Source organism: Onychomys torridus, chromosome X (genome assembly GCF_903995425.1).
Source record: "Onychomys torridus chromosome X, mOncTor1.1, whole genome shotgun sequence".
In the NCBI taxonomy this organism is placed as follows: Eukaryota; Metazoa; Chordata; class Mammalia; order Rodentia; family Cricetidae; genus Onychomys; species Onychomys torridus.
The window spans coordinates 62,996,577-63,022,974 of record NC_050466.1 but is presented as its reverse complement, the minus strand read 5'-3'; the positions used below and the strand labels follow the sequence as shown (position 1 = coordinate 63,022,974).

Here is a 26,398-nt window from a genome sequence, read left to right as displayed (position 1 = left end):
TTAAGTAGGTCAACTACACAACTGTCTTGCTTATGCAGAGGGCCTAGTCCAGTCCCATGGAGGCTCCACAGCTGTTGGTCTAAAGTTAGATTTTTAACACAGGGTCTGGATCTCACTATTTAGCACAGGTTGGCTCAAACTTCATGACAACTCTCCTGCCTCAGCTTCCCAAGTCCTTGAATTTACATTTTATTTGTAGTTTTATATTTTCTTCTGTATTTTATTGGGGACATACATGTCACAGCATATGTGTGGAGGTCAGAGGACAACTTATGAGAGCTGGTTCCCTCCTTCCACCATATTCCTCAGCTTGTGGTATGTGCCTTTACCCATGATCCATCTCAATGGTCCCTGGATAAGTATTTTTAAAGAATGGACAAAAATGTTGCTGTTTAATGGCTTGTTTCTGTTTGTACATTTAATCTACAGATTTCTAATGCTGGTTTAATGTGCAATTGTAGCTTTTCTGGACCATTGTATCACTAGTCAAAGTAACTGCATCTAAAGACGTCTTTATTTTCACTTTGTTTTCTAATGTTAACAAATTTCACTGAAAATACCTTGTAAACAGAAAATTCTTAATATTAATATAGTTTGCTTGACCATCCTTAAAATTGACTAAAATAATTTTGTTACTATTAGTACTTGCTTAGAAAGCTATATATTAACAGGATTATAATTGTTATGTTTATAACCAAAATATTAAATATTCAGAGTAGTTTATTCAAATGTTGGTTTTTACATTTATAAACATATTAGATAAAAGAACCACTTGAATAAAATATTAACATTATAATAAAGAAGTTCAAGGAAGAAACTTGTACTTTGCAAGGATATTTTCCTCTTTGTGTGTGTTTGTGTGTGTGTGTGTTAATGTGTATATGTGCTTGTATGTATGAGAGAGAGAAAAAGAGAGACAGAGAGAGACTGGCTATTCTAGAACTAGCTATGTAGACTAAACTAGTCTTGAACTTGGAACAATCCTCCTGTCTCTGCCTTCATTTCAAGTTCTGGGATACAGACATATGCTACCATGCCTGGCTTACTTCTGTTTTTTTTCCCTTATTTATTTTTCTATTATCAGCTTGATACAGTATAAATTCTTATCCTAATAATGAAATGTTTCATTGAGGCTTGCCCAATTCTGTTTTTAAGTTGTTTGTTGAGACAGGCTAGCCTTAAACTCATAGTGACCCTATTGCCCCTGCCTCCCAAGTGCTGGGATTAAAAGCATGTGTTACCATGACTGGCTCAAGTAGCTTTTAAATGACAAACACTATATTCTTTTGGCTGAAATAAAAAAAAAATCATTAAAAAGGGGTAGAATAATGAAAAATTATTTTCCCCTTTCTCAGATCTTTGTCTGTTAATCTCTGTATCTCTGTCCCTCAAGACAGCTAATGTTGGTTGGGGATTTAGCTCAGTGGTAGAGTGCTTGCCTAGCAAGCACAAGGCCCTGGGTTCGATCCTCAGCTTGAAAAAAAAAGACAGCTAATGTTGATAATGTTTTGAATATCTTTCCCCCAAATATTCATTGTTTATGATCATATAAAAATTAATATAACCACACATTAATATTCAAATGTAGGTATAAATGTTTAATTTCTTAAATAAATGTGACATTATACATGGAAAGTAACTGTACATTAACCTAAAAAATAGGAATAAAGTACTGGTGTATGTAACAACATGGATAAACTCTGAAAGCATTATGACAAGTGAAAGAAGCCAAACACCAAAAGCCACATATGTTTCATTAATATGAAATATCCAGATTAGTGACTGTCCGGAGCTGAGGGTTGGAGGAAAGAGAGTGGCTGCTAATGAGTATAAAGCTTCATTTTGAGATGACAAAAACATTTGGGAAATAGGAGCCCTTGCCTGATGAGGCAATGTCTTTCTGTATGCTGTGAATATGTGTTGTTCTGATTGGTTGATACATAAAGCCATTTGGCCTATAGCAAAGCTGCCTAAGGCAGGCAGGAAATTCAAAGAGAGACACAAGAGGAAGAGTGAGTGAAGAGATGCCAGCTCGCTGTCCAAGAAGCAGAATGTAATAGCACACAGGTAAAGCCACATAAATGTGGCGATTTATAGATTAACAAAAATTAGCTGAGTTTAATTGTAGGAACTAGTTAGTCCGTGGTAGGCCTAAGCTAATGCTGAGCTTTTTAATTAATATAAGCCTGTGTATGTTTACTTGGGTCTGAGTGGCTGCAGACCGGGCAGGACACAGGAAAACTTCAGCTACACTTACTCAGTATATACAAGGCTGAGGGTTCAATCCCTAATACTGAAAAATAAATTTTTTAAAAAGTTCTTGAAATAAGTAGTGGTGACAGTTGTATAACATTTTAATATATCCAAAACAGTGTCTTAATTACTTTTCGATTGCTGTGACAAAACAACATGACCAGGGAAAGTTATAAAAGAGAGCATTTAATTTAGGGACTATGGTTCCAGAGGGTTAGAGTCCATGACTGTCATAGTAGAGAAAGAGCACAGCAGCAGGAAGGCAGGCAGGGTACTGAGGCAGTAGCTGAGCGTTCACATCTTCTCAGTCAACAAGAACTAGGCAGAGAGAATGGTTCAAGTCTTTTTTAACTCTCAAGAGAGAAAGAAAATGGAAAGGAAAATAACACAAAATAAAATTTGCCTGGTTTTTCAATTTCTCTGGAAAGATTGGGCCTTGGAGTTTCCTATACCACTCTTTTCTCTGACATCATCCCAAACCATCATTCTCTGATTAGGTCTCTATAAGACACACCCCAGAAGTAAGAGTGATCGGGAAGTGATAGATTGGTTTTGCTGGAACTGAAGCAGAGCTTTGAATCATTTAATTCCTAAAAATGATTTGATTTGAGATCATACTAGAGAGCCAGTTCTTCCGGCCACCTGCTAACAGGAAATTTAAATTCTCTGGGAGAAAATAGGCCTAAAAATAATTTTTATAGTTTTTCTTATATAATGTCCAGAACTCAATATAAATGTAACCAGGCCTATGAGGATATAAAATACATGAAATAAAACTGAGGCAAATAACAAGCAATGACAACAGACTGGTAGAGAATTTAAATAATTGCATCATTAGAGTCAGAGTTAAAACAAACATGGATAGTGTGTTCAAGTAGATAAAATATGCAACATTGATTCAAGGAACCATTATAGAGATGTTTGATAATTTTAGCTCTATAAATATGGAAAAGTTATAGTAAGAGAAGAATCAAGGTTAAGCACAGTATATAATACATTCTCATTTGTAAAAATAAATCAAGAAATATATATATTTAAAGTTGAGATAAAATTTATATAAAATTGGTCATTTTAACTATTTCAAAGTATATGCTTTGGATGGTTGTGTTGATCTGAATGAGAATGGCTCCCATAGGCTCATATATTTGACTATTTGGTCCCCTGCTGGTGGAACTGTTTGGGAAGGATTAGGAGGTGTAGCCTTGTGGAAGAAGGTGTGTCACTGGGGGTGTGTGTATAATATATGCATGTAACAGCAATTAGTGAAAAAGAGGCTAAGAAATTGAAGAGTCGGGAGGGATATATGGGAGGGTTTGGAAGGAGGAAAGGGAAGGGAGAGATGTTGTAATTACATTATAATTTCAAAAATAAAAAATACAAAGTGAAAAGACAAACTAAAGAAAGGAGAAAATGGTTTCAAGTCATATATGTGATAAGGCACTTATATCTAGAGAGAGCTTTTACAACCCAATAATAAAAAAGACAACTGATTTTAAAATAGGCAAAGGTTCTGCATAGATATTTCTCCAAAGATGAAAAGACTGAACATTATTAACTAGAGAAATGTCAGTCAAAACTAGAACTAGACATCACTGCACATACATTAGGAAAGCAATAATAAAAAAAAATAATAAATGTCAAAAAGTGGATTAAGTAGAACCCTTATATACTGCTGGTAGAAATGTAAAACTATTCAACCACTTGTAGAAAAACTTTAGCAGTTACTCAAAAACTTAGACATAGAGTTAACTATATAACCCCAGAATTCTTCTCTTAGGCACACACATAACCAAGTGAATGGGAACATGTCCATAAAAATTTGGGTGTGAATCATAGCAGCATTATTTATAGCAGCCAAAAGTTATAAAACATTCAAATATCCATGTGCTGATAAATCAGTAAACAACTGAATATACAATGAAATATTATGTAGCCATAGAAAGAAATGATGTAATTTTTTTAAATTTTATTTTCAAGACAGGGTTTCTCTGTGTAGCTTTGGAGACGATCCTAGAACTCACCAGACTGGCCTCAGACTCACAGAGATCTGCCTGCCTCTGCCTCCTGAGTGCTGGGATTAAAGGTTTGTGCCACCATGCCCAGCCAAGAAATGATATATTGATACATGCTTCAACACGGGCAAATATTAGAAACACTATGTTTAGTGAAAGAAGCCAAATTTTTTAAAATAACAGTTTGTGAACTATTCTCAGAAAACAAAAAGGGAGATGCTGTAGGCATACAAAGAGGAAGTTACTGTGCACCCAAGGAAACATCTATTTATTAGGTTAAACAAAGACAGTAATTGTTATACAATGTAAAACATTCCTCATGGAAATACATGATACAGCATTTTCATTCATGCATTTGATAGCTGGAAATGAGAACCAGAGCAGCTTCTGCTTGAGGTTACCTGCTGTTGCTTGAAGGCCTGAAGAAGTAAATCAATATCAGTAAACGTGAGAGGAAATTGCAACCGAGGACCATCATAAGAGTCGGGCACTTCTATCAAACCCACATAGTCCTGTCTAGCCTTGTTTTCTTGAATGGTGCTTTCAAGAAGTCGACTTACTAATGCTGAAAAGGAAAGACAAAGAGGTATAAGATGGGGAATCAACATTCTAATGCTTCAAAACACCCTCTTAAATATCTATCTCATACAAGACACTGTGCTGTTATGAATGCCAAGACAAAGCACATAAAACTATGAGGAATAACTGATTCTGAAGCCAGTAACCACCACCGTCCCTTCCTGGAATCATATTTTGTCGGAGCAGTCAGTCCATAATCAATGAGGAGAAGACCATGAAGCATGTGAAAAACTGCTCAGTGAAGGTGTTTGGATGTTTTGAAGTTGAAGCTCCAATTCTTTTGTCCACTCTTACTTATCATACTCTTACAAGCAAGGCTAAAAGCATGAACAATGCACTGCATTTGCTTCCAACAGCTGCTGCTATTCATGATCTACATGAAATTAAACTGCAATATTCAATTTTTCCCTTGTTTAATACTTCAGAGGATTTTACTTAGCTTTAATTGATTTGTTTCTTGCTTTATGTACAATGTTTCTCCTGTGATTTTCTTTTTATTCTTGGGAACAAAGCAGATACAGCTTAAAGGACAAACCATAGGCAAAAATGACCAAAGGCCTCTCTCTCTCTTAGGTATTTCTGTATAGTAACAGACTGCCTGAATTGCCCATTTACTAAGGCAATTTAGTATGACTGAGACCCACAATCATTTCTTGCCATGTTGCCCAAGAAACGGCCCCCTGAACAGAAACCTAGACAATTCAGGCAGAGAAATATGTAAGAGAATGTGGCAGACCAGGTGCAAAGTGACCTCAATACTGTATCCTAACTTCTAGCCATGCTTCTTAGCCATGTGACTTTAATCAAGAGTCTACTTGCCCTTGCTTTCAAGATGAGCTAGGCTCATAACTTTATACTATCCTGAACAATGTAGTTCAAGAACTACCTAGCAGCTCCAAATCCAGGTCTCAAGAGGCCTTATAAGATTCCATGCTCTCTGTTTGGGAACATAGCCATTTCCACCCAACCCAGGGCCACGACTGCAATGGAACAGGGCAGATAGACCTTGCCAAAGATGTCCTAGATCAGCTAACAGCCAGCAGACCTCTAGACACATCAGCAAACTCCAGCCAATATTCAAAAATCTGTCAAATCAACTATGCCAATGTCAGAAGTGTTCAGCTAATTTGTAGACTTACTAGGAAAAAGACCCACTTTTTTACTATGTCACTGAGATATTGTGGCTCCGTTGTAGTATTATAACCAACCCAGAGGACAATGACATACTCTTTAATCCATTAACACTTATTTGTTATTAAGGCTATCTCCCTAAGCACTCTGAAAACAAAAGCAAAAACAAAAACAAACAAAATGAAAACAAAGATAAAAAACCAAAATCCTATCTTTTCTGAATATTGAAAGTTGGTCACCTACAGAAAATAGGATGCTAACTGATGGAGACAGAATGTATGTCTTCCATGATCAATTATGATGAGCAGTAGTAAGTCAAGAAATTTGAAAACTTATTCTGAATTAAGAAATAACATTTCATAACTGCATTAAAATATATTCTAAATTCTTGTGTAACCCCAGTATATTTTGGTAAGAGTTGATAATGCTTTATACAAAATGGAACTGAAATATAATAACATCTGTATCAATGTGGACAGCAGACATCCTTTTTCTCATTTGGTTTTGGTCTGATATTTAAAAACAACTGAATTTTTCAATTTATGTTAGAAACCAGAAATGCAGGACATCCTGGTAAACTAGATTTCAGATTCATCATGTAGACAGTGAAGCCTAAATAGTCTACTTAACTATCCTAATGATCATGCCATCCATTTCAGTTGGGAATTATTCTCCTGCAAAGGCAAGCTGAAATATAAGCAACTCTTAGGAATATAACACTCCTTCCCAGAGAAACTCCACAAGAATCACCAACAGTTGCACTGTATCAGCTAACAGAGTCATAAATCAAAATATTATAGACTCTAAGAAAGTTAACATGGAGCACATGTAATCAGAACTGAGGGATCTTGTATTTTAGGTGAGGTATATTTATGTCATGACTATAGTGTTCATGGAAAAGGCTGTATAGCTTTTGAAATGTATGTGACTAAAATTCTAGCAGAGAAGAGAAAAAAGTTGCATATATAGATTTGTATATGCCAATACATATAGAGACCCCACACAATGCAGCCCCTTTCTAAGTCCTCAGAAGCTTGGCAACCTTGGGGGTCACTTTCTGTTGTCTGTATCTTCAGTATAATCCTCTCTTCAGGCTCTGTAATACAATAAAACATGGCCAAAGACATGGCTAATTTAAAACATTGTCCTTGGATCACATGTTTGCTTTTACTGACATTTCTACATTTATTGTTTCTAATTTTTTTTCTACCCTTGGACAACCCTTACTTCTTTATCTTTCTGCTTTGGATAATTTATATTCATCCTTCAAAACTCCACAGGATTCCCATGTTGAGTTCCAAACTCTACCTTTTCAATAACAAAATGATGATGATAATGATGACAACAATAGATAGCTTTAACTTACTAAATGCTTATTATGTACCAGGCAGTGTTATAAGAAGGTAAGGATTGCTATTTTCTCATTATATACATGAAAATGAAGCAGAGCATCTAAGTAGAGAAATGAAATTGTGTCCTCAAACTCTCAGTGTGCCTGTGCATGTGTGTGTGCGTACACCTATACACATATGTGTACAGGTGAATGTGGAGATCAGAGGTCAACATCAGGAGTCTCCTTCAATCACTATCTCATCTTTTTAAATATTTATTTAATATGTATACAGTGTTCTGTCTGCATGCCAGAAGAGGGCACCAGTTCTCATTATAGATGGTTGTGAGCCACCATGTGGTTGCTGGGAATTGAACTCAGGACCTCTGGAAGAGCAGCCAGTGCTCTTAACCGCTGAGCCATCTCTCCGAGAGTCCTCTATGTCATTTTTTGAGGCAGAGTGTCTCACTGAACCTGGACGTCACTGATTTGCCCCATGGATCCTCCTATCTTTGCCTTTCCAGCACTGGAACTAAAGGTGCACACCATTGTGCCCAAATTTCCATGGGAATGCTGGAGATCCGTACTCAGGCAGGTCTCATGCTTGTGTGTCAAGTACTTTACTGAGTCATGGACCTAGCCTCCAAACTCTTAACCATTGTGATTTTTACTATATATGAAAATGCATTTATAGTATTTATATATTCTTAACTAATATATTAAGGAGACCCAGCTTTGTGAGACATAAATAAGAAACATTAACAATAAAAACTCTTTATTTGTGCATTAACCAAAAGAATTAATTTTAATAGATCATGAAAAAATGTGACCTTTTTTAATTTAAGGAAATACTCCATTTTCCTGGTCATTGCCTTCACACCTGATGCCATCTGTCCCCTTCCATTGGCTAATAACAAGTACATTCTATCAATACCAGTGATGAAAATGCGAGTTCAATTGTTTCAAGAACAAAACAAAATATTCTTCTAAAATCAATAGCTCAGTATAGTTCTTCCTGCCAGAGATTTAAAAACATTTAAGATAAATTAATGGAAAATGCCACTTCTCTAAGCCAATTCTTCAGTAACACTATGCAACATAATTTATTCTAATTTTGGTTTATGTGTATGAATTTCAGCCTGCACATATATTTTTGACCACATGCATGTCTGGTGCCCACAGAGGCAAGAAGAGGACATTGGATTCCCTGGCATCAGAGTTACAGAAGGCTATGTGGGCACTAGGAAATGAACTTAGGTCCTCTGCAAGAGAAGCAAGTGCTCTTAACTGCTGAGCCATCTCTCCAGTTCCTGATATGAAATATTAATCTATATTAAATCATTATCCTTCTGTCTGGTTTTTATCAACATGAAAATTAGTAACAGATTCTCTTCTAATAACTAGTGTGTGCCATGTATGAAAACTAAGCTTTAACATTTCTTTTTTTTCTTTTTTTTTTTTTTTTTCTTGAGACAGGGTTTCTATGTATAACAGCCCTGGCTGTCCTGGAACTCACTTTGTAGACCAGGCTAGCCTTGAACTCACAGATATCTACCTGCCTGTTACTCAAGTGCTGGGATTAAAGGTGTGCCCCACCATCACCCAGCAAGCTTTAACATTTCTAATGTATATGTTGTCGCTGTGGCCCACATCTAATAAACAATAATTCAATGAATGCAAGCAATATATGAAGATTTGTGCAACATTTAATTGGAGTTAACACTTTAGTTATTTGTTTTATAACTTTGTGAACATGGATCTAAAGTAATTAAATATAGTAAAATATTAACAACCATATGATACCTCTACGAGTTTTTATAAGAAAATAACTTTTAAACCCTTGTCTTAACCCATGCTGCTGTTTCTCTTTCTCTAGCTGATAACAAGTAAATTCCATCACTGCCAGCAATTAAAACTCAAAGAAAAGATCTTTTCTTTCATCTGAAGAGGGATAAATCTGTAATTTTTTCACACAGATAATATCAGCTTATCCTAACCACATACTCCTTTGAAAACAAGGCCCATGTGTTTCTGGACAAAGAGAAACACCATTTGACAACATTTATAATTATTTCATTTCCTAATTATAAATCTGAGTCAAAATCATTAGTGTCCATACATTAAATTCAATGGATGCCAAAATTACAGTTAATAAAGATAACCATAAATCTCGGTCAAAATCATTAGTGTTCATATATTAAAATTCAATGGATGACAAAATGACAGTTAATAAAATTAACCATCAATTTTTTATTTAAAAAACATGGAATGGAAAGATATATTACTGACATAATTTTTTGACATAATTTTTAAATTAAATAAGCAATATGGGTTTCCATTAAATCAACAAAAGGCTACCTACTTTTATTGGTTTTTAATATACTTCTGTTATCAATAACTAATGCAATAAGACTTGAAGCTGAAACAAGAATAGTAATTATTATACAAAAATAGATAATAATAAAATCTGTTGATATGATGAAAAAATAAACTCAAAAAAAACCTCTAAAAACTGATAAGAGAATTAAATGCAATACAGAGATTAATCTCACAGGCTTAAATCATATTTTTATCATTGATGAGATAAATAACCTTGGAAGGGTACCCTCAAACCCTCAGATTCTACACTTATAAAAGGTAAATAATTAATACTAGAAATCTTATTAGTTTGTCATGAATACTAAATGAAATGACATAAGTTATTGAAACACATGGTACATGGTAAAGTTTACTGAAAAAATCAATAATAATATATTAACTACTACTAATATTCAGTAGAATCAGAAGATGAGATATGGATATAAAAATTTAATGGAATATTACAAATAAGTAATGAGAAGATAGCATGCTAAAAATATTGTATTCACCATAGCAATAAAAATTTAAAAACTCTAGCACCACAAAATTTAAAAACATAAATACATACATGCATACAGGTAGTCCTAAAGAACATATATGTAAACTATGTGGTCTGAGGGGACATTTTGGCTGATGGGGAAGCAGAAGAAAAGTCTAAAAAACATTACATATGACTCAGCCTACTCCCACCAGCCTCTGTTTAAACCTATGGCAACTTTTCCTTTTTGACTATAGAAGGACTTGTTATAAAATGCACACTGGGAACTTGTATGTGGACTTTACTCTCTATCAAGTTTATGAATCTTTTTAGCTCTGCAAGTAGAAGAACAGGGACATAAGCTGGCATAATTGAGTTTGGCATAAGATGTAGTGTGCTTGCCAGCACAAGTACTACATTAGGACCCCTCTTTCCATTGGAACCAAAATGTCTTGAGACACTCTGCACTTCAAAAATCACTCACTAACCTGGCCTCTTTTCTGGGAATGCTAAATAACTCTCTGGCTGCTAAGAGATCTTAGCACTTCAGTTAAACAGGTCAAAGTAGAGGTTGCCTAGGTGTGAGAAATCAACTTACAAAGTATATGTATAATGGCATATGCCTGTCATTCCAGTGCTCAATATGCTGAGGCAGGATGATTATAAGTTCAAAGTCAGCTTGATCTACATAGATCAAGCCACCTCACACATACTGAAATTCTGCCCCAGGAAAGGAAAAGGAGAAGGGAGAAAGTGAAGAAGAGAGGAGAAGGAGGCAGGAGGATGGAGGAGGAAGAGAGTGAAGAGAAGAGGGCATGTTCACCAAAAGGGACATGTATATAAATATGCACAACAGCACAACTGTACTGCCAAACTGAAAATAACTCTAGCACACATAAACAATAGAATGCAGAAATTATAGTATCTTGGTAAAATGGAATGCTGCTATTCAACAATAAGAATGACTAAATTACAATAACATGAATGATCTCACAAATACAATGTTGAGTCAAAGAAGCTAGATTCAAGGTCTATTCTGTATGTTTCTACTTATACAAATAAATTTTAAAAACAAGTATAATTAATTAACTTATGGTATAGACATTCAAAACTAGTTCCATAGTGTTGTGGAAGTTGGGTTGTAACTAGAAGAGGCAGAAGAGAGGCTTCTGTGGCTCTAATAATGATTGAAGGGTATTTTTTTTGGTTTTTGAGACAAGGTCTCATGTAGCAAGGATGACCTTGAATTTCTGATCCTCCTACCCCCTCCTCAAAAGCTGAGATTGCAAGCGTATGTCACCATGCTTGATTTATGCAGTGCTAGGGACTAAGCCCAGGACCCTTGCACGCTAGGCAAGCACTCTACCAACTGAGCTCCATCTTCAGCCATTGTGTTTCAGTTCTTGTTCTGAGTACCTATTTTCTGGGCATGTTTTCTTTGAGAAAATTTCAGTCATATATTATTTGTATACTTTCCTATAACATATTTTATATTTCAAGGAAAACACTGTTCCCTTCTTTGAGAAGAAACATTCTGTTATATTTTTAAATCATCTGCAAATTATTTTTCAAAATTCAGATTTTGAAAAATGGAGAATCTGAATAAATATCTCTGAGCTGTAACCCAGCCATACGTGGCTCTAAAACCCCATATAAGTGACTATAATCAAGTGAGTCTAGGTTGAAATATTAGATCATTATCAGAAAGAGTCATGGTTTATGTCATCATTATTATATTTTCTCCCCCAAACATTTTTGACCAAGAACATGAAGCAGAAACGATTGTCTTCAAAATGCAGCTACCTAAAATGAAGAAAATGGCAAAGTACCCACTTCTTTGCAATTTCCACTCATCGGGTTTGGCTATTCCACCACTCAGAAAACCACTATGGATCTATAAATGCCTTCATTAGTTTCATACAAACATACTTGTCTCAAACCATGCCACTAAAATACTAATCTTCTTACCACTTCAAAGAGTATTTACTGGCTGAGAAGATGGCTCAGTGGTTAAGTGCCTGCTGCCAATGCTGTTGACCTGAGTTTAATTCCTAAGATCCACATGGTAGAGAGAATCAAATCCTGCAAGTTGTCTTCTGACCTCCACACACATGCCAAGGCTCATGTGTGAACTCTCATTTTCTCTCTCATTCTCTGTCTCTCTCTGTCTCTCTCTGTCTCTCTCTGTCTCTCTCTGTCTCTCTCTGTCTCTCTCTCTCTGTCTCTCTCTCTCTCTCTCTCTCTCTCTCTCTCTCTCTCTCGTGTGTGTGTGTGTGTGTGTGTGTGTGTGTGTGTGTAAGAAAATTTTAGAAAAATAGTATTTATTGGAGTATTTAAAGATGCTCTTAGAGGGTTAGGCAAATTGCTCAGTGGGTAAGAACACTTCCTGTGCAAGCCTGAGGATCTAATTGTGGTTACATGTGGATTCTACGCTCCCACATAAAAAGCCAGGTGTACCTTCACACTTCTATGACTCCATCACTGGTGGAATCCAGAGATATGAGGCTTGTTGGCCAGCCAGACTACCTGAAAAATGGTGAGCTCCACGTTCAATGGCAGACTATGTTAAGGGGATAAGGTAGAGAAGGACATACACACACACATACACACACAGAGGCATATGCACACATACACATGCATACATGGGGGGTGTCCTAAATACATTGCATGTTGTTAGAATTAAAAATGGTTTGCGTAAAGTGTTTTTTTTTTTTTTTAACAGTTTTTAAGTTTGGCATCTACTTTGGAAGTAACAGGCAGATTTTATTTAGCATGGGAAATATATGCCTTATGAATAATTATAATTTTAAACTCCTATACTGTCTGCATCAGTTCAAATGATTATATAGATGATAGACAAATAGATAATCTAAACACATCACACAAAGTACCTCAGTCTAGTTTTTGCTACTATAACAGAATACCACAAACTGGATAATTTAAAGCAAGCACAAGTTTATGAATTGGCCTAGTTGTTTTGGGATTCTTTTAAACTCTAGTTCAAACAAAAATAAAACTAAAATGAGTTCACATGTACCTTAAGTTTTAAAGGGAATTATAAAAACAATTAGCATATATTACAGATATTTAAAAATTCATGTATAAATGAGAAATAAGATAAAAATCATCCACATTCTCCATAGCAAAACCAAATTACTGTCTAAGGGTTCTAAAGTCTGGGAAATCTAAGAACCAGGAGAAATGTTATGCTGTAAGTCATAACATGACTGAAAACATCACAGCAAATGCACAGGTGCAAGGAAGGGGAATGAGGGTCGATACTTTACAAGGTCACCACTGTTCAAATAATGCCTCCATTATGGGGGAAGGGCGTCTAACTTAAACAGCTCTTACAGGTCCCACTTTCAACATGTTGCTTGAACTTTGGGGAAAAGATTGAAGACACAGCAGACATAGGACATACAGGGTGGAGACAGGGGAAGAGATTACATATTCACCTAGACTCCACTGCATGAAATATTCAAAATACTTTGGTTTCTTTCTTTCTTTTTTTTTTTTTTCAAGATAGGGCTTCTCTGTGTAGTTTTGGTGCCTGTCCTAGATCTGGCTCTATGGACCAGGCTGGCCTTGAACTCACAGAGATCCGCCTGGCTCTGCCTCCCCAGTGCTGGGATTAAAGGTATGAGCTCCCACCACCTGGCTTACTTTGGTTTCTTAAACACAAGGTGGGTAAAACATAAGATCCTCATTACTAAGCTACTGTTGTGTATCAACAGATTGTGGTTCAAGACAAAATATTTAATAAAGGAATGTTGAATATTGTTATTTTCTAATTAAATGCTGATTTAGCAAATTCCATGCATGCACGGTATGTGTGTGTGTGGCTGGGAACAAGTTGAACCAAATTAAGTTGCTAGGTGTCACACAGACAAGAAAGATGAACATTTTTTAATTGCATAGCATCTCCCATCTTCATTTACATTTTAATGAAGACAGTTCAATATACAGAACTGCTTTTCAAAAGACCACACTTTAGACGTGGAATGATTGCTTGACAGTTAGGAGTACATACTATTCTTGCAGAGGACCAGAGTTCAGTTCCCAGCACCTACACTGTGTGGTTCATAACCTCCTGTAACTCCAGCTCCAAAGAATGTCCCCTTTTGGCCTCCATGGACTCTGTACTCACCTTCACACACACACACACACACACACACACACACACACACACACACACACACACCTCCCCACTTACTCCGCCCCCCACATAATTTAAAAATAAAAGTTTGATTACCTGAATCTTCCTTGGGTGTCTTTGTGTAGTTTTCCAACATGAAGGAAAAGAAGTTGGACAGCTGCACAAGATAAAATGATGTAAATCATTAATAAAGACTACGGAGCTGCTGCAGCAAATATCGGAGTCCTATGCAAGTCCTTTATTCTCCCGCTGTACTCATCTTTCTGCTACAGCACATGCCAAGAGTCACAGATGGGCAGCACCACACTGAGTTGCATAGAAATTATATATGCATCCCTCCTGGGAAGCTGCCCATACATGACTGACTGAAGCAAAAGTGTTAACAACCAAGTCCTCCACCTCCTTGGCATGCATGGGACAAAGGAAGATCTTTCACATTTAAACACTTCTCATAGGATCAGGCTGAAGTTAGACTTGTCCAGAAAGTATAGTTCTTCCTGGCTTCTTTGTTCCTTATGGTCTCCTTTTGATCTCTTTGGTAGCAAAATTAATACTGTTTAAATTGACAGCCTACATGGGTTTGGAGAAATTGCTCAGTGGCTAAGAGCACTGGCTGTTTTCCCAGAGAAACAGGGTTCAATTTGCAGTATCCACATGGCTGCTTACAACTATCTGTAACTCCCGCCTCAGGAATCCAGTTCTCTCTTTTGGGCACTGAACACACATGGTGAACAGACATACATGAAGGCAAAACACCTATACACAAACAAACAAACAAATAGATACTTGAGAAAAGACAGCCAACCAACACTATGAGCTCTTAATAAAAGCAAAGGGAACATTGAATGACCTATCTCTTTTGTTGTTGTCCAGATTTTGTTGTGTTGTTGTTGTTGTTTTTGGTGGTGGTGGGTTGTTTGTTTGTTTGTTTGTTTTTTGAGACAGGGTTTCACTGTGTAGCCCTGGCTGTCCTCTGACTCACTATATACCAGGTTGGCCTCAAACTCAGAGATCCTCCTGCCTCTGCCTCCTGAGTACTGGGATTTAAGACGTGCACTACCATGCCTGGCCTAACCTGTATCATTTTAATAGCTACCAAAAAGAGATTTGCCAACTTAACTCTTTTTGAAATTTGCTTAGTTATTTTTAAAGACTATAATTTGATACTTAAATATGCTTGTTAAAAACTTTAAACAATACCAAAGGAATGTGACATCTCTCTTAATATCCCTACCCACTCATCAATGCCACCCTTGTCCCTGCCAGTAGTCACTATGCAGAGTTTGCTGTGTATCTTTTTCCAGAGTTGGTTGAATGCTTAATTTTCTTTTACATGCATGGGACAAACTCTAGGTAGTACTCCGTAAGTTGGTTCTTTCATTAATAACTATATTGAAGATTTTTCAAGATCATTTTATAGTTTAAAGGTACTCATTTTTATAAGTGAGTATTAAAGCTAGACTTATGAATTTGTGCCATCATTTTATAAAGGACTTCCACATTCACATATTTTCTTTTAGAATGTTCATAGGCTTGTTCCCTGGAAAACCTTCTCTATTTAAGGCCTAAAAGTAGCCTGTCTGAAGGGCTTTGGAGATAGCTTAGTTGGCAAAGTGCTCGCTATGAGGACCTGAGTGTGATCCCTAGAACTTATATAAAAAAGCCAAGCTGTGGTATTTTTGTAATCCTAGAACTGGGGAGGCAGAGATAAGAACGTCCCCAGGAATCACTTCCCTAAAAGCCAACCCAACAGGATGGTATCCATTTGTAATCCCAGAACTGGAAAGGCAGAGATTTTTAAAAGTCACCAGGAATCACTTCCCTAAAAGCCAACCCTATTGGGAAGTTTTAGATCTCACTGAAAGATCCTATCTCAAAAAAGCCAAGGTGGACAGCTCTTGGGGACTGATACCCATTCCACATACATACACATGGATGTGCACACACTCCTACACCCACACACACAATATATGCAAACACAACTATTCTTTCTGGGCTGAGGCTATGGCTGTGTGGTATAGTGTTTGCCTAACATGGACAAGGCTCTGGGTTCAACCCTTCCACTTCCATTTTAAAAAAATTTTTCCATTCATAAAGTAACAATTTTATTTACCATTATGGAATATGCTCAAAAAAGTAGAAAAAGACTATTTTTATTAGTTAGATAGACATCTAGCATTGCTCTAAAAAAATGTGAGCTTCAAAACTGAGAAATACCATCTGCCCAAAGGACAATCTCTTAACAACTAGTTACAAAACAATGTCATTACAGCCTCAAACAGACCCCCAGTTTCATTCCTTCAGTAACATGAGGAGGGAGAGGCTTGCCAAACGGACCTGCATTTGACCTTGCTCGTCAGCGTATTCCACAGACTGGAAGATGGCCAGGGCGTAGTGCTGCCTCGCTCTCAGTCGGGCTCTGTAGCGCCGGTACCAGGTTTGGATGACTAACGCGGCTTTCAGTGCTGCAGCCCCGCAGGGTAGGAAAGGCGGAGAGAAACAATTACACACAGCTTTAGGGGAAGCGGGCGTTTCAACAAAAACAATCAAACAAGTTCTCAGTCCTGAAAAATAGGAACATTATAAACAATGAGTTTGACCTTTATGATTTTTAGAAAATGTTCTTAAGTCTCAAACCCTTCAGAACAATGATGTCATAGCCATTAAGGGTAGAAGTTTTAAAGTAAGATTGCCTGGATTTGACGCTTCCTGGCTGTCAGTCACTAGAAAAAAAAGTGTAGACTTGCATGGAATGCATACCATGGAGTATCTTGCCACCATTAGAAATAATGAATTAAATAAACCCTTGGAAATATGGGTGTGCTGGTTGCTTTTTGTCAGTATGATAGAAATCTAGACATATATGGGAATAGGGACACTTAATTGAAAAAAAAAATGCCTCCATAAGATTGGCCCATAGGGCATTATCTTGACTTATGATTGATGTGGGAGGGTTCAGACCATTGTGGGTAGTGTCACCTCTAGGCACGTGCTCCTAGGTGGTATAAGAAAGCACACTGAATAAGCCAGGAGAGCAAGCCATTAATCAGCACTACTCCATGTCCGCTCCAACAGTTCCTGCCTCCAGGTTCAATCTCAGTTTCCTCAGGAGGTACTGTATTCACCAAGTTCCACAGGTTCAGCAAGTACTTAAAGAGTCCCTAGTCTTCCCAACACTATGAAGCTAAGAGAGGTGGAAGTACCTACTCATGTTCACTTAGCCAGTAAGTGGAAATAGACAGTGAAAATTTGAACACAGATCTGACTCCAGCACCCTAGCTTTTCACCTCCAAAAAGATGTTGATCTGTCGCTACACATCAGTTTTCTCAGCTGTACAATGATATGGTAAAATAAATGATTACTGGAGTTTCATCTACTAAGTATTAACAATGTCAAATAATACAATGGCAATAATAGATAACCATGCTGATTTCTATGTAATAATAGAATGGTCTACTTCAAAACTTTCAGTGCCCACAAACATCATCATTTCCGCGCTACATGCAAGGAAACTGAGTTCAGAGTAGCAAGTGTGTTGTTCAAAGTCACCTAACATAGATATCTCTGACTCCAAACCCTGAGCTCTTTCCACTTAGGGCCAGTTACTTTATTCCCTAATTCATTTGTACCTTCCCTTCCTTTGAATAATAATAACCACTATATACTAAATGTCTAGTATGGTCTGGCAGTAACCAGACACTGCATACACCATCCTTTCTGTTCCTTCTCAACACAAGGAGAAATGGGAGCTAACATCCTTCTGTCTCTGCTTGGTCTCTCTGTTCAGGGCATGGTTGAAATCCTACACCCATGGAAGGAGTCATTGCTTTCTCTGGTAAACAACTCCATTCATGGGGTTCTATTCTAAGGCAGGACAGAAAGACAGGGATGTGGAAGGGAAAGGAGCCTCTCATCCTGGAGTCTAGTGAAAGTCTTCAGCCAGCCGAGAGTCACTCCACAGGTATAGAATATCTTCCTATGGTCAAAGAGACCCCAGAGGCCCCCCAAATAACAGCCTATTGCTATTACTCTTGTTCACTCACCCAAACTAGATGATAAGACCCTATTTCTGGAGACACAATGTGCCTTTGCTACATCATGCATGTAATTCAGTTGGTAAATCAAGTTGGAAGCTTCCTCCCTGATGGCTAACTAGTTTAGTGCTGAAAGGTACTATATAGAATTTGCGGGGAGAAAAGTCATCCATAGTCTTACCTACCCCAAGCAAGACATGCTCACTGAAGCAAGATTGGCATGATGGTTATGGGGGTAACTAAACAATTTCTGATTGGATTTGAGGTCCACTCCAAAGGAGGAAGGCATGTCTGGAACTGTAAATCTGGTTGACAGTTCATGGCTGAGCAGGTCAAAAGGCCCCAGGAGGAAATTCACAACTGTTGTTTGGCTAAATGGACATGATATCAAACTGCCTTCTAAATATGTGTGTTCATACCCATAGATTGGTGCTACCTTCAGTCTGGGTCAGAGAAATTTCTGTGTACAGTGGGAAATTATTAATACAAAGACTCATAACTAGTCAAAGTGCTGATAATAAATGACTTTTAAAAGATATTTAAAATTTTATATGTATGGGTGTTTTGCCTACATGTATGTATGTGCAACCATATGTATGCTTAGTGCCCACAGAGGTCAGAAGAAGGTGTTGGATTCCTGAAACTGGAGTTATGGGTAGTTGTGGGGTCATTATGTTGGTGTTTAGAACCAAACCTGGGTCCTCTGTAAGAATAACAGGAGCCATCTTTCCATCCCCATAAGTGACTTTTGAGTGCTCATCTCCAAGTGTGACATCTATATTACCTCCTTCAAGGCTAATGAAGCATCAACTAAAAAGGAGTATAAAGAATGTAAGTACCAGAGGATGGAGAAGAACATTGTGAAATGCTGTCTTTTGGACATAACTGGACGTTACATCCATGAATTCACATCAGTGGGGATCACCTGCTCATGACTGGGCTCATCAACATTCCACCGTGGATGGAATAGGAGTCCCTGTGGTCCCAACCCTCCATAAGGAGCTATAGTCATTTAATGATTGCTCTGGGATGGGGAGTCACATTCCTCAGTGGTATAGCTACTGGTAAGTTGTTCTCACTCAAGTAAATACCCACAACCCATGCTCATGCAAACAATCCTAATTAAATCTCTCTCTGTCTCTGTCTCTGTCTCTGTCTCTCTGTCTCTCTCTCTCACACACACACACACACAAAGACAGAATAAGAAGGGAATTTTTAGGGGAAAAGAAGTTCAGCGTCTGTCTGTCTCTGTCTGTCTCTGTCTCTGTCTCTCTGTCTCTCTCTGTCTCTGTCTCTCTGTCTCTGTCTGTCTGTCTGTCTGTCTGTCTCTCTCTCTCTCTCTCTGTATATATATATATATATATATATGTATATATATATATATATATACATATACATATATGTATATATATGGGTTTTTTTTTTAGACAGGGTTTCTCTGTATAGTTTTGGTGCCTGTCCTGGATCTCGCTCTGTAGCCCAGGCTGGCCTCGAACTCACAGAGATCCGCCTGGCTCTACCTCTCAAGTGCTGGGATTAAAGGCATGCGCCACCACCTCCTGGCAACAAAATATAATTTAATGAAATATATTATTAAAGAAATAAAAACAATTAAAACAACAACAAAAAAGGAAAGAAAGAAAGAAAGAAAGAAAGAAGGAAGGAAGGAAGGAAGGAAGGAAGGAAGGAAGGAAGGAAGGAAGGAAGGAATTGCAGTATATTTGAGGTTGGCGAACTGTACCTCAGTTGCCTATCATGCACAAAACCCTGAGTTCAATGCCCAGTACTGCATGAAACCAGGTGTGGTGGCATGCATGTGTAATCCCAGCATTTAGAAAGTGGAGACAGAGCAGCGAAGTTCAGTGGTCCTTGGCTATGAAGCAAGTTCAAGGGCAACCTAGACTGTATGACATCCTGTCTTAACAAAGAAAGAATTCCAGCACAGATCACATTTACTGTGAAGGTTACCTACAGAGAGAAAGCATTCCTCTTATATAGGGATGTTTCTACAGAGAGCAGTACAAGATAAGATGAGAACGGGGAATGTGAGGTGAGCATACAGAGCCAGTCTACGTGATGCCTTGTGACTTGTAGCTGATCCCAAATGCTATGTTGGGTTCGATAGCACCATGATCTTGCACCTAAGTTCTAGATTAGAGATCTGAGTCTTGCTCTGTATTCTCTCACTGACAAGCAAAGTGACCGCAAACAGTTTATCTCTGGATCTCAGTTGCCTTATTTTGCAAACTATGGCTAATGACAATTCATAGGAAGGATTAAATCAAATCAAGTTATCTACATCACAATGTTTGCACAAAGTAAATGTTCCTGATTTGTCCTGCTCACCTCTTACCCAGATTTTTTTAATTTCTGGAAAAATGCCACATAATAATCATCACCAGAGACAAGAATCTATTAAGCAAACAAACAAAAACAATTTGGCAATAGAAAAACCATCCATGCTAGGGGAAAAAAAGTTGGATAGGTAACTTACTGAACCTATGCTGTTGCTTTCCAAGGGATACATATGGCAGTAACTTTTTTCTCCTTCTGCATAGGATTAATATGATCAGGAAGACAGATCTGAAGCAGCTCTGATCTGTCCAACAAGCTGAGAGCTAGACGATATAGAGCTAACAACCCCTCAGGGAGTCTATCATATCTGGGTTCTACCATGTGCTACTTTGGAATTTTCCAATCCAGAGGAAGGTCCTCAGTTGGCTAGTGTTGCCCAGCAGCGTGTAGCTGAACTCTCAGGCACCAAAAAAAGGTAGGTTTTAGAGGCCTATCAATCTCCTAACCTTTCCTGGAGAGGTTTCTGAGAAAGTTGAATGCTCAAAAAGACAACAGTAGGGTATGGATCAAAACATGTTTTATTGGTCAATTGTGGCCCAAGTATTCAAAATACCAGTGTAGAACTCTAGAAGGGCCTGAGTTGGAGGACCCAGGAAGTTGAAAGCTTGAGATCTAAGCAGGTCCTATTTCTTTTTTTACTCCAATGAGACAAGCCCCCACCAATGCCCTCCAGTTCCAGTCCTCTCTCCTCATACTTTCTCCATCCATTCCTCTCCCCCAATCCTTCTTGTTTCCATCCCCACCCACCCCTACTTTACCCAGGAAATCTCTTCTATTCCCCTTCCTAAGGAAACCCATGCATTCCTCTTTGGGCCCTCTTTGTTACCTAGCATCTCTGGGGCTGTGGATTGTAGAATGGTTATCCTTTACTTCACAGCTAATATCCATTCATGAGTGAGTACATACTATGTTTGTCTTTCTGAGTCTGGGTCACCTCATTCATTCATTTGTTTTTTTTTTTAATGTAACAAAATAAAATATATTAAGGTAAAATAAAAACTAGCACACTGAAGTTGAACAAGACAAACCAACAGAAGGAAAAGAGCCTAAGAGAAGGCACAAGAATCAGAGATTCACTCTTTCTATACGTGTTTCTCTTTATGGCGACTGGTAAAGATGTCTTATCTTGCTTTGTTCTTGTTTTTTAAACAGGAGCTTCCTTGGCAGGCAGTTCTTTAAACCAATGATAAAGCACTCAGACTCTGCTTTTGAAATTCTGCTGGCAGAGGTCTTCTGAGGAAGCACCAGGATGTGCAAATTGCTAATGTACTTCTAAGGAGCCTGGCAGCCAGTCAGGAAGACATGCAGCACAAGTGCAATAGAGCTGATTAAAAGGAATTCAAATGAACTGGAAAGAGAATGGATCCTCTAGCAGCAAAAGGCTTTAATTGAAAAGGAAACACACCCATTCCCTCAACTGCTCGAAGCATAGTTAAGACTAGAGAAGGGCTCACCTCTTTCTGGGGACTACAGGTGTCATTATTGTTAGTTTTGCTTATCTATATTCTATAGGTGCCACCTGCAAGAGAGTGAGGTTATTCTAGTCCTTCTTCTAGCTTCACTTGGGAGAACATTAAGCACATACTTTGTAGACATGAGATGACCACAAAGCCTACTTCTAGAACAGTGCCATGATTTCTATGTTAAATGTCATAGTCATACAAGGCATGGTGATTCACACTTTTAGTGCCAGCACTTTAGAGGCTAAGGCAGGAAGATGACTGTGAGTTCAAATACAGCCTGAACTACGCAGTTAGTTCTAGGCCTTCCTGTGCTACAGAATGGGACACTGCCCCCCCCCACACACACACAAAATAAAAAAAAAGGATATGATTGCTAGCATGACAATATTAAGAGATAAGACTTCTGGGGTGTCCTTAGGTCCCTCGTGAATGGATTAGTTCTGTTATCTTAGGAGTGGGTTCCTAAGGAAAGGATGATGCAGCCTCATTCTTCTCTCTGCATGCACAGGCTCTCTGATCATATGATGTCCTTATTCATGTTATGAGGCAGCAAGAAGCCCTTCATCAGATGTCAATACCTTAATATTAGACTTCCACTTCTCCAGCACTGTGAGAAATGCCTTTTCTTTATACATCACACAGTCTGCAGTATTCTGTTACAGCAGCAGAAAATGGACTAAAATAGGAGGCAAGCAAAGCAAAGAGCTTATCGAGCCCCGCTCATCCACAAACTCTGGCTTCTCTGCAGAGCAAGGGATAGTCCTGAAGGACACACTTTTACATTTTTAAACTACACTTATTTATTTACTGCTGCTGCTGCTGCTGCTGGTGTGTGTGTGCTATAGTACACACAAGGAAGACAGAGGACAACTTGAAGGAGTCAATACTCTCCTGTCATCATATGGGTGCCAGGATCAATCTCAGGTCTTTATCCTTGGCAACAAGCCCTTTACACACTAAATCAGCTTGCCAGTCCCTGAAAGGCATTTTTTAAACTTTTTAAAATTTTTCTTTATTATATTTGTATTTTAATTTTACACATCAGCCATGGGTTCCCCTGTCCTCCCCCCTCCCACCCCCACCCCAACCTTCCCCCCACCCCCTCCCCTCCATTCCCATCTCCTCCCAGGGCCAAGACTCCCCTGGGGATTCATTTAAACCTGGTGGATTCAGTACAGGAAGGTCCAGTCCCCTCCTTCCAGGCTGAGCAAAGTGTCCCTGTGTAAGCCCAAGGTTCCAAACAGCCAGCTCATGCACTAAGGACAGGTCCAGGTCCCACTGCCTGGGTGCCTCCCAAACAGTTCAAGCTATTCAATTGTCTCACTTATCCAGAGGGCCTGATCCAGCTGGGGGCTCCACAGTCTTTGGTTCATAATTCATGTGCTTCCATTCGTTTGGCTATTTGTCCCTGTGCTTTTTCTAATCTTGGTCTCAACAATTCACACTCTTACAGTCCCTCCTCCTGAAAGGAATTTTTAAAAGGGGTCTTTGAAATGTGTGTGTGTGTGTGTGTGTGTGTGTGTGTGTGTGTGTGTGTGTGTGGAGAGAGAGAGAGAGAGAGAGAGAGAGAGAGAGAGAGAGAGAGCGCCTGTAGACACTAGAGGCATTAGACCCCTGGAGAGGGAGTTGCAGCTGAGCTGTTTTATATGGGTTGAGTGGTGGGTACATAACTCCATTCCTCTACCAAAGTACTATGTGTTCTTGACCACTGAGCCATCATCCAAGTTCCAGACATTTTCTTAAAAAAGAAACTAAAACATGAAGCCCAATCTCCAAATGATGATGAGTGTTCTAAGACCATCACATCAAGTGACAATGGAGATGATAATTTTATCTTTGTCAGAAATCCCCGGCTTTTCAGTTACAGAAGAGTAAGAATTCGAAGTCATTTATGGTACATTCTATTTACTTGTTCATCCACCTACCAACCCTATCTACAAGAATTAAAAAAAAAAAACCCAAACAGCTAAGTTCTCAATTTGTAATTAGAAGACTTCCATTTTGGTCTTTACTGACCCAGGTGCCAGCTGTGTAACTTTAGGCAAACCATGTAACCTCTCTGGTCATCTTTTCTCCTGTGAACACTGACAACTTGGGGTTTATGTGATCTCTAAGATCCTTTCCAATTAGAAAATATTCAAACCATCGGCTTTTTTAGTGGCACAGCTGCAGCCAACCTATTATTGCATATAGCAAAGTTGAAAATAGCTATTGAAGGACAAAATATGATGAGTAAAACTTAATGCTCAATCAGAAACTTCTGAAAAAAACAAGACAAATTTGACAGGCTATTCAAAACTAAGAAAGACTTGATACATTTGTAGCCTAGTGGAAGAACACTTGCCTAGCATGTATAAGACCCTGATTTTCATCCCTACTACTGCTAAATAAAACTAGATATACAATGAATAAATAAATTATCCCTGTAGAAAATATAAGTAAAACTACAAAAACCTCTTGTTTTGCCATCAAGGAACTGTGGCCAAAGGTGTTTCAGGAAAATTATTTTTTTTCCTAGTATTTTTTTCCTAGTCTCAAGTCTTGTTTCATTTTGTTGGTTGTTTGGTTTATGGCAGGTTCTCTCTATATGTAGTCAAGGAATTTGCATTCCTTACCTCTGCCTCTCAATGTTGAGATTACAGGCATGTGCTGCCACTCCCAATTTACTTCTTTAAATACTCCAAAGTGCTGGGTGGTGGTGGTGCACGCCTTTAATCCCAGCACTCGGGAGGCAGAGGTAGGCAGATCTTTGTGAGTTCGAGGCCAGCCTGGTCTACCAAGCAAGATCCAGGGAAGGCGCAAAGCTACACAGAGAAACCCTGTCTCGAAAAACTAACTAACTAACTAACTAACTAACTAACTAACTAACTAACTACATAAATAAATAAATAAATAAATAAATAAATAAATAAATAAATACTCCAAAGTGTGATTGCTGGGGCTAATCTGTTAACTGGCATGGTCAAGGGTGGGGAAGGATAAATGGAAAAGAAAATTAAGACCAGAGGGAACTGAAACCAGCAGGCACACAGGCAGAACCTAAGGTATAGAGGTTTCAATGTAGACAAAGAGAATGAGACAATAATTACAAAGATTTCAGAGGTAAGCCACTGTGCCAGGAAACAAAAGTAAGCAAATAAATCTCAGTAGTGGAGGAGGCTGCTAAACTCAGGAGATCAAAGAACTAAGGTGTCACAAAACATTGTAGGGGCAGGGGAGGGTATCATGATGATGAGGATTGGAGAAAATTCTTGGAAGAATTAGAAGTTAAGGGAAATTTCCCCACTGAACCATCTCTTCAGCCCAACACCAAAATTATTGAAGAGTATAGGATAGTTGTTTATAAAATATCCCTCAATTTTAATTTTTCTGCTATTTCTTCTCAGTTCTATTTGGGTTATATATTTTGCTAGGATAAGCAATGTGTCCTTCTTGGGGCAGTTATATCAAGAAGCACATGATGGAGCCAGAAAATTGGCTCAGTAGTTATGAGCACTTATTGTTCTTGCAGAGGACCAGGATTCAGTTCCCAGCATCTACATGATGGCTCACAAGCATCCATGACTCCAGTTCCAGGAGATCAAATACCCTCTTCTGACCTCCCTGGGCACCAGGCATGCACATAATGCACATGCATACATGCACATAAAACTACCATACACATAAAATAAAAAGTGAACCTGAAAAATGTAAAAGGCAAACTTTAAAAACTTAAGCACATGATGTTCAGTCTCATCAATGATTATGCTAACTTGGATAGCTTGGTAAAGGTGGTATTCAAAGGACCAGAAATCCTCTACCAAAGAAGTACTGTTCTGTATCCTTTTAATAAACAATTTGCAGTAACATGCTTGGAAACTATGTGTATAGTCTGTCCTACAAAATATCAGAGTTTTGCTTAAAGCAATTGGTTCTGTTGTGGTCACAGAACAGTCATGTTCCAACTCATTCTTTCTATATTTATTAGGACTTGAATTTTTAAATACCCCATTTAAAGCCCCATTTTATCTAATAGGGAGATGGCACAATGCCATCTTATGAAAGTTTATATTACAAGTGTAATCCTTGGCTACAACACTAATTTAGGAAAATGTGAAGATGTATCTAGGTAATTCCAAAATAAAACAAGACAGCTCAGTAAAACACTCAGAACAGGACAAAAGCAGTATCAAATTTTCTAAAAGAATCATTATTGTGAAGATATCTAATTTGTAATACTATTATATTCTTAACTATCTAAAAGAA

At 38.1% G+C, this 26,398-nt stretch overlaps 1 protein-coding gene across 1 annotated transcript in view; it reads right to left on the bottom strand.

The window, feature by feature from the left end:
- The window catches only part of Ppef1 (protein phosphatase with EF-hand domain 1), a 63,922-nt gene extending 47,165 nt beyond the window's left edge, over window positions 1-16,757 (bottom strand). The window contains exons 1-3 of the mRNA XM_036175131.1: window positions 16,638-16,757; window positions 14,397-14,457; window positions 4,667-4,830 (exon numbers count right to left, since the gene is read on the bottom strand). Coding sequence (XP_036031024.1) covers window positions 4,667-4,830; window positions 14,397-14,457; window positions 16,638-16,643 — 231 coding nt within the window. The 5' untranslated portion in view covers window positions 16,644-16,757. The remainder of the gene's footprint in view (window positions 1-4,666; window positions 4,831-14,396; window positions 14,458-16,637) is intronic.
- Window positions 16,758-26,398: the final 9,641 nt, after the last annotated feature.